Source organism: Leucoraja erinacea, chromosome 37 (assembly GCF_028641065.1).
Source record: "Leucoraja erinacea ecotype New England chromosome 37, Leri_hhj_1, whole genome shotgun sequence".
Classification (NCBI taxonomy): Eukaryota; Metazoa; Chordata; class Chondrichthyes; order Rajiformes; family Rajidae; genus Leucoraja; species Leucoraja erinaceus.
Genome location: NC_073413.1, coordinates 10,309,700 through 10,318,957, shown reverse-complemented (window position 1 = coordinate 10,318,957; position 9,258 = coordinate 10,309,700). Strand labels below are relative to the sequence as shown.

General features: G+C 49.5%; 1 protein-coding gene across 1 annotated transcript in view; it reads right to left on the bottom strand.

Annotated features, from left to right (window-relative positions):
* The window catches only part of LOC129713715 (cytochrome P450 3A29-like), a 116,445-nt gene that overhangs the window by 4,383 nt on the left and 102,804 nt on the right, over nucleotides 1–9,258 (bottom strand). Inside the window, exons 2-5 of the mRNA XM_055662966.1 lie at nucleotides 5,531–6,206; nucleotides 4,913–5,009; nucleotides 2,577–2,629; nucleotides 317–416 (exon numbers count right to left, since the gene is read on the bottom strand). Coding sequence (XP_055518941.1) covers nucleotides 317–416; nucleotides 2,577–2,629; nucleotides 4,913–5,009; nucleotides 5,531–5,664 — 384 coding nt within the window. The 5' untranslated portion in view covers nucleotides 5,665–6,206. The remainder of the gene's footprint in view (nucleotides 1–316; nucleotides 417–2,576; nucleotides 2,630–4,912; nucleotides 5,010–5,530; nucleotides 6,207–9,258) is intronic.

The following is a 9,258-nucleotide window of genomic DNA, read 5'->3' as shown; positions in this document are numbered from 1 at the left end:
ATAGATAGATACATAGATAGATAGATAGATAGATAGATAGATAGATAGATAGATAGATAGATAGATAGATAGATAGATAGATAGATAGATAGATAGATAGATAGATAGATCAATACTTGATTAGTGCGGGTGTCAGAGGTTATGAGGAGAAGGCAGGAGAATGGGGTTAGGAGGGAGAGAGAGATCAGCCATGATTGAATGGCGGAGTAGACTGGATGGGCTGAATGTCCTGAGTCAGCTCCTGGATCTTATGGTGCAGTGTGCTGTGTGTCTGGCTCCAATCACCCATGAGCGGTTGTGGGGAGGGCGAACTTACTCGAACATCGGCGAAGATTTTGCCATCTTCTACAATGAACAACTTGTGGATGATCTCGGTGTCGGCGATCATGAGGAACGGCTGGCGGCCCAGGAGCAGTCTGGTCCGGGGTTTATTCGGACAGAAAGAGAGAGACACGTTGTCAGGGTGGATGTAAGGGGAAAGGAACCAGCCCGGCTGTCACAGAAACATAGCAACATCGAAACTAGGTGCAGGAGAAGGCCTATCCAGGCCACTGACATTCCCACTCTATCCAGGCCACCGGCATTCCCAATGGCACCCAATTACACCCAATGGCACCCTATGGCACCGTATGGCACCCTATGTCACCCAATGGTACCCTATGGCACCCAATGACACCCTATGGCACCCTATGGCACCCAATGGCACCCTATGGCACCCTATGGCACCCAATGGCACCCTATGGCACCCAATGGCACCCTATGGCACCCTATGGCACCCTATGGCACCCAATGGCACCCAATGGCACCCAATGCCACCCAATGGCACCCAATGGCACCCTATGGCACCCAATGGCACCCTATGTCACCCTATGGCACCCTATGGCACCCTATGTCACCCTATGGCACCCACCCAATGGCACCCTATGGCACCCAATGGCACCCTATGGCACCCTATGACACCCAATGGCACCCTATGGCACCCTATGGCACCCAATGGCACCCAATGGCACCCAATGGCACCCTATGGCACCCAATGGCACCCTATGGCACCCTATGTCACCCAATGGCACCCCATGTCACCCTATGGCACCCTATGGCACCCAATAGCACCCTATGGCACCCAATGACACCCAATGGTACCCTATGGCACCCAATGGCACCCTATGGCACCCAATGACACCCAATGGCACCCCATGTCACCCCAATGCCACCCTATGGCACCCAATGGCACCCTATGGCACCCTATGTCACCCAATGGCACCCTATGTCACCCAATGGCACCCAATGGCACCCAATGGCACCCAATGGCACCCAATGGCACCCTATGGCGCACCCTATGTCACCCTATGGCACCCAATGGCACCCTATGGCACCCTATGGCACCCTATGTGGCACCCAATGGCACCCTATGTCACCCAATGGCACCCTATGACACCCAATGGCAACTATCCAGGCCACCCACATTCCCACTCTATCCAGGCCTTTCACTAGTCAGTAAGTTTCAATGTGTCCCCACCCCCATCCTTCTAAACTCCAGCGAGTACAGGCCCAGTGCTATCAAACGCTCATCATAGGTTAAATAAATCATAATCACAATAATATTTTATTAGCCAAGTATGTTTTGCAAGGAATTTGATTTGCCAAACAGTCATACTAATAAAAAGCAACAGAACACACCAAATACATTTTAACATAAACATCCACCACAGTGACTCCTCCACATTCCTCACTGTGATGGAAGGCGAGAAAAAGTTCAGTCTCTTCTCTTCTCTCCGTTCAAAAACAACCAAAACAAAAATAAAATATTCCAAATAACCAATGTTACAGCTCAACCTGCTCCAAAGTTTTAACAAGCTTCTTGGCTATCCTTTACAATAGACAATAGGTGCAGGAGTAGGCCATTCAGCCCTTCGAGCCAGCACCGCCATTCAATGTGTTCATGGCTGATCATCCACAATCAGTACCTCGTTCCTGCCTTCTCCCCATATCCCCTGACTCCGCTATCTTTAAGAGCCCTATCTAGCTCTCTCTTGAAAGTATCCAAAGAACCTGCCTCCACTTTCTCTGAGGCAGAGAATTCCACAGACTCACCACTCGCTGTGAGAAAAAGTTTCCTCGTCTCTGTTCTAAATGGCTTACTCTTTATTCTTAAACTGTGTGGCCCCTGGTTCTGGACTCCCCCAAACATCGGGAACATGTTTCCTGCCTCTAGCGTGTCCAATCCCTTAACAATCTTATATATTTCAATGAGATCCCTTCTCATCCTTCTAAACTCCAGGGTGTACAAGCCCAGCTACTCCATTCTCTCAGCATATGACAGTCCCGCCATCCCGGGAATTAACCTGGTGAACCTACGCTGGGCTCCCTCAATAGCAAGAATGTCCTTCCTCAAATTAGGGGACCAAAACTGCACACAATACTCCAGGTGTGGTCTCACTAGGGCCCTGTACAACTGCAGTTCCTACCAAGGTCCTATCCTGAAGTTACTATTTCCCACTGGAGAATGGAAACTTCACCCTGCTACCTTCCAGGTGTTTAGGAGACATTTATTGTAACCAATGTACAAATGGCCTTACCCCCAGATATCTCCAAATGTGTCGTAGCTCTCTAGGTCGACGATGTGAATATCCTAGAGACGAGGAAAATAACGTGAGGTTTGGGGCAGCGGTAGAGCTGCTGCCTCACAGGGCCAGAGACCCGGGTTCGATCCTGACCACGGGTGCTGTCTGTACAGGGCATGTACATTCTCCCCGTGACCTGCGTGGGTTTTCTCCGGGTGCCCCTGGTTTCCTCCCACACTCCAAAGACATACAGGTTTGTAGGTTGTTTAAGAAGGAACTGCAGATGCTGGAAAATCGAAGGTACACAAAAATGCTGGAGAAACTCAGCGGGTGCAGCAGCAACTATGGAGCGAAGGAAATAGGCAACGTTTCGGCCCGAAACCCTTCCGGGTTTCAGCCCGAAACGTTGCCTATTTCCTTCCGGGTTTCAGCCCGAAACGTTGCCTATTTCCTTCGCTCCATAGATGCTGCTGCACCCGCTGAGTTTCTCCAGCATTTTTGTCTACCTCAGGTTTGTAGGTTAATTGACTTTGATAAAATTGTAAATTGTCCCTATTGTGTAGGATGGTGCTAGCGTGTGGGGTGATCGCTGGTCGGCACGGACTCAGTGGGCCGAAGGGCCTGTTTCCGTGCTGTACTTTCCCCCCCACTCTCCACAGCCGTGCTGGTTTGCAGGCAAATTGGCTTGGGATAAATGTAAATTATCCCTTGTGTGGGTAGGAGCGGGATTTTTTAATTATTCCTGGTGTAAAGGATAGTGTTAGCGTAAGCTGGTCGGCACGGACTTATAATATAACCATATAACCATATAACAATTACAGCACGGAAACAGGCCATCTCGACCCTTCTAGTCCGTGCCGAACACATAATCTCCCCTAGTCCCATATACCTGCGCTCAGACCATAACCCTCCATTCCCTTCCCATCCATATAACTATCCAATTTATTTTTAAATGATAAAAACGAACCTGCCTCCACCACTTCCACTGGAAGCTCATTCCACACAGCCACCACTCTCTGAGTAAAGAAGTTCCCCCTCATGTTACCCCTAAACTTCAGTCCCTTAATTCTCATGTCATGTCCCCTTGTTTGAATCTTCCCTACTCTCAGTGGGAAAAGCTTTTCCACGTCAACTCTGTCTATCCCTCTCATCATTTTAAAAACCTCTATCAAGTCCCCCCTTAACCTTCTGCGCTCCAAAGAATAAAGCCCTAACTTGTTCAACCTTTCTCTGTAACTTAGTTGCTGAAACCCAGGCAACATTCTAGTACTTGGACAAAGACATGCAGGTTTGCAGGTTAATTGGCTTGGATTAAATGTAAAATTGTCCCCAGTGTGTGTAGGGCAGTGTTAGTGTGCGGGGATCGCTGGTCGGCGGGGACCAAAGCCCTGTTTCCGCGCTGTATCTCTAAACTAAACAAAAAAAAATAAAACCTCCGTATTAAAAAAGAACTTGCCCCGCATGTCTCCTTTAAACTTTTCCCCCTCCTGCCTTAAAGCTGCACACTGTTTGTATTTGATGTTTCCATCCAGGGAAATATATTACGGTTGTCTACTAGGGACTCCAACTTCCTCACTCCCAAATAAGGGACAAAAGGTCAAACTACGGGACAACTTCCTGACGACAATTCGTTGACCAACTGGGCTGTGGCTGGGCGAATAATGAGTTGGCCCGGGGTGGCCCGGGTGCTGGACTGCACACAAAGCCCAGCGGGCCAGCGGGCCAGCTGAGGAGTTTTGGCCCAACCGACCGACGGGGCCACTGGCGAGGCGCTGCTGCTGCACTCCATGGGATGCACTACGTCGGGATCCGACAGTCCCCTGGACCCAAGTAGTGGCGGTCAAATACGGGACAAAGGCGGTCCCGTACGGGACAAACCAATGTAGCCCAATATACGGGATGTCCCGTAGATTGGCGACCCTATCTGTGCCTCTGATCATCTTATATACTTCTATTATACTTTCACCATCACCTCCAGCGTTCCAGAGAAAAACAATTTCCGTCTGTCCACCTTCTCCTTACAGGGAATATATCCCACAATCCAGGTATCATTGCTGTAAAGTTGAACTGAGACCCAAGTAAAAGTTCCCGGCATGTCGCTACTGCCCTGTTCTGGTCTACGAGGCTTTACCTCCATCCAAGGACCCAAGCAGTCTTTCCAGGTGCGACAGAGGTTCACCTGCATCTCCTCCAACCTCATCTATTGCATCCGCTGCTCTAGGTGTCAGCTGCTCTACATTGGTTGGGTGAGACCTAGCGAAGGCTTGGCGATGGTTTCGCCCAACGCCTCCGCTCGGTCCGCAATAACCAACCTGATCTCCCGGTTCCTCACCTCCCGCCAGGTGGCTCACCTTGCGGTAGAAGTCGGGGATGGATCCGAGGAAGAGTCTGGGTGAAGGACCGGGGATGTAGAGCTCCTTGAAGGTGCTGTGTGGCCAGCAGACGTACCTGCAACGAGAGGGGCAGCAACGGTTCACGAGGCGCGGCGCGGTTTGGCGGCAGCTCCACAGACACGGGTTCCGTCCCGACTACGGACGCTTGTCTGTACGGAGTTTGTACCTTCACCCCGTGACCTACGTACAGAACGTTTTTCCTTCTATTATTTATTATGTAAAAGAATATGTGTGTTATGAATGTGTTTATAATTTGTTTGGTTGTTTTGTTGTTTGTCTTTTGCACAAAAATCCACGACATTGCCACTTTCATTTCACTGCACATCTCGTATGTGTATGTGACAAATAAACTTGACTTGACTTGACCTGCCTGGGTTTTTCTCCAAGATCTTCGGTTTCCTCCCACACTCCAAAGACGTGCAGGTTTGTAGGTTAATTGGCCTGGTGGTGAGTGTAAATTGTCCCTAGTGTGTGTAGGATAGTGTTAGTGTGCGGGGATCGCTGGCCGGCACGGACTGGGTGGGCCAAAGGGCCTGTTACCGCGCTGCATCTCTAACACGGCAAGGCGATACTTACAGGCCGAATAGCAAAAGCACAAGTCCTCTCCATATCCAGGGATTGGATGTGATCTCACACAGATAGAGCCAGGGCTCGGAGCTCACCAGGGGAACCAGCCAGGGTGGGATCAGAAATTCCTGGATCAGGTCCATTCGAAGACTGAAACTTAAAAAAGATTCATAGATAAAAGATGGTCTCGTCCATGTGTGCGATATTGCCACAGTTGGTCAAGTCAAGTCAAGTCACATTTATTTATATAGCACATTTAAAAAAACAACTCTCCTTGGCCAAAGTGCTTTAGATTTGTTATAAGAATAGTACAGACAACCAAACTACAATACATATATACATATAGCCCTCGCTCAGTGGATGTCAGGAAAGGCTTGGGAGTATAGATAAGATTTTGATAAGATGGTGACATAGAACGAAGGAACAGTACAGGAACAGGCCCTTCAGCCCACAAAGCCTGTGCTGGACATGACACCAATAGTCCTATCTGCCTACATATAATCCATATTCATATCCATATCCATCTCCAAAAGTCTCTTAAATACCACTATGGCGTGCGGTATTCAGGAAGGAACTGCAGATGCCAGTTTACACCGAAGATAGACACAAAATGCTGGAGTAACTCAGCGGGACATGCAGCATCTCTGGAGAGAAGGAATGGGTAACGTTTCGGGTCGAGACCCTCCTTCATCTCGACCTGCACGCCACCCATTCCTTCTCTCCAGAGATGTTGCCCGTCCCGTTGAGTTACTCCAGCTTTTAGCGTCCATCTTTGGTTGAAACCAGCACCTGCAGTTCCTGCCTCCACAAAAACAATTCAAGTCTGTCCAATTTATAGCTGGTATACATCCACTAATCCAAGTTTCATTCAGGGAAACTGTGGAATTCTCTGCCTCACAGAGGGCGGTGGAGGCCGGTTCTCTGGATACTTTCAAGAGAGAGCTAGATAGGGCTCTTAAAGATAGCGGAGTCAGGGGATATGGGGAGAAGGCAGGAACGGGGTACTGATTGGGGATGATCAGCCATGATCACATTGAATGGCGGTGCTGGCCTCGAAGGGCCGAATGGCCTCTACTCCTGCACCTATTGTGAGTGTCTATTGACAGTGCACGACTGTTTGTGTTTGCAGGAATTGATCGTGGGGGAGGGGGAGTTGCTTGGGACATGATCAACCTTTGCTTTTAACACAGAAGCGCTAGAGAATGCGGACTAAATATAAAGTCCAAGGGCAGGGAGAAGATGCGTTACAGAGGCCGTTACCTACTCAAGTTTGCTTCCAAACCACAGCTGTTGCAGATCTGAATGCGTCGCCTCTCAGCAATGCAAAAAGCTCTCAGCCTGACTGCAGCAGGGCGGGCGGTGTTGGTGGAGGTGCCCTGACATTAACCTGACATCTGGAGTATTGTGTGCAGTTTTGCTCCCCTAATTTGAGGAAGGACATTCTTGCTATTGGGGGAGCCCAGCGTAGGTTCACCAGGTTAATTCCCGGGATGGCGGGACTGTCATATGCTGAGAGAATGGAGCGGCTGGGCTTGTACACTCTGGAGTTTAGAAGGATGAGAGGGCATCTCATTGAAACATATAAGATTATTAAGGGTTTGGACACACTAGAGGCAGGAAACATGTTCCCGATGTTGGGGGAGTCCAGAACCAGGGGCCACAGTTTAAGAATTAGGGGTAAGCCATTTAGAACAGAGACGAGGAAACACTTTTTCTCACAGAGAGTGGTGAGTCTGTGGAATTCTCTGCCTCACAGAGGGTGGTGGAGGCAGGTTCTCTCTGGATGCTTTCTAGAGAGAGCTAGAGATAGGGCTCTTAAAAATAGCGGAGTCAGGGGATATGGGGAGAAGGCAGGAACGGGGTACTGATTGGGGATGATCAGCCATGATCACATTGAATGGCGGTGCTGGCTCGAAGGGGCCGAATGGCCTCCTCCTGCACCTATTGTGTATTGTCTACTGACCCGTATGAACAAAACAAAGCCCTGAGGTCCTCAATGCACCAAGGCCGTTCGTAGTTCATCGATGGAGCTTGTCGCGTTCAATAGTTTGATGGTTGTCGGGAAGAAGCTGTTCCTGACCCTGGATGTCACAGTTTTCAGGCTTTCCCCATGGTAGCAGAGAGATGAGACTGTGGTCAGGGTGGCGTGGGTCTACGACGATGCTGGCTGCCTCTATTTTGAGACAGAGACTCCTGTAGATCCCTTCGATGGGGAGAGGGGGGGGAGAGGTCAGAGGCGGTGATGGACCGGGTAGCATCCACTATTATATGTCATCCCCTTTATCCTCTACATCTCTCAGCAAAGCTTTGAGGGCAATACTCAATTGCTTATTAATTTGACAATTAACTGGAAAGGACATGGAGGCTGATCATATGTATGGAAAACTCAGCGGGTGAGGCAGCATCGATGGAGCGAAGGAATAGGTGACGTTTCGGGTCAAGACTGATCAGTTTGAAGAAGGGTCAAGACCCAAAACGTCACCTATTCCTTCGCTCCATAGATGCTGCCTCACCCGCTGAGTTCCTCCAACATTTTTGTCCACCTTCGATTTTTCCAGCATCTGCAGTTCTTTCTTAAACATGACAAAGGGAATGACTTGTAGTGCAAGGTAAAGTCCAATGAAATAGTCCAATGGTCTCCAATGAGGTAGATAGTAGTCCAGGACTGCTCTCAAGTTGGATAGAGGATGGTTCAGTTGCCTGATAACAGCTGGGAAGAAACTGCCCCAATGTGTCTCAATAATTCGATAGAGCCACAATGTCCTTCAATTCGAATGGGGCCTCACTCTGACAGTGGAGGAGGCCCAGGACAGAAAGATTCCCTCTCCCCTGACTCTCAGTCTGAAGAAGGGTCTCGGCTCGAAACTTCACCCTTTCCTTCTCTCCGCAGACGCTGCCTGTCCCGCTGAGTTACGCCAGTTTTTTGTGTCTACTTTCAGTGTGAACCAGCAGTTCTTTCCCACACAAGTTCCCCGTGGATCTGGAGGTGTGGTCGACAGCTCGATTCAATCCAAGAGCATTCAAGCGCAGAGTGAAAGGTACGTGACTTCAGATCCTTTGCCCTCAGGCGATAGATTTTAATTTGACATTTGGATTCACCTCACTTACACCTGCCACACCGTATCAGTGTCATGGCAAGCTTCCAAGGGTGTCTTGCATAATGAGCAGAGAGTTCACATCAACAGGGCGCAGCGGGTAGAGTAGCTGCCTTACAGCACTTGCAGCGCCAGAGACCCAGGTCCCATCCTGAACACGGGTGCTGTCTGTACGGAGTTTGCACGTTCTCCCCGTGACCCTCGTGGATTTTCTCCAAGATCTTCGGTTTCCTCCCACACTCCAAAGGCGTGCAGGTTTGTAGGTTAATTGGCTTGGTGTGTGTGTGTAAATTGTCCCTAGTGGGTGTAGGATTGAGTTAAGGGCCTGTCCCACTTTCACGACCAAATTCACGACCTCTGCCGCGTTTGCCCTTGACTCATAGAAACATAGAAATTAGGTGCACGAGTAGGGCCATTCGGCCCTTCGAGCCTGCACCGCCATTCAATATGATCATGGCTGATCATCCAACTCAGTATCCCGTACCTGCCTTCTCTCTATACCCCCTGATCCCCTTAGCCACAAGGGCCACATCTAACTCCCTCTTAAATATAGCCAATGAACTGGCCTCAACTACCCTCTGTGGCAGAGAGTTCCAGAGATTCACCACTCTCTGCGTGAAAAAGGTTCTTCTCATCTCGGTT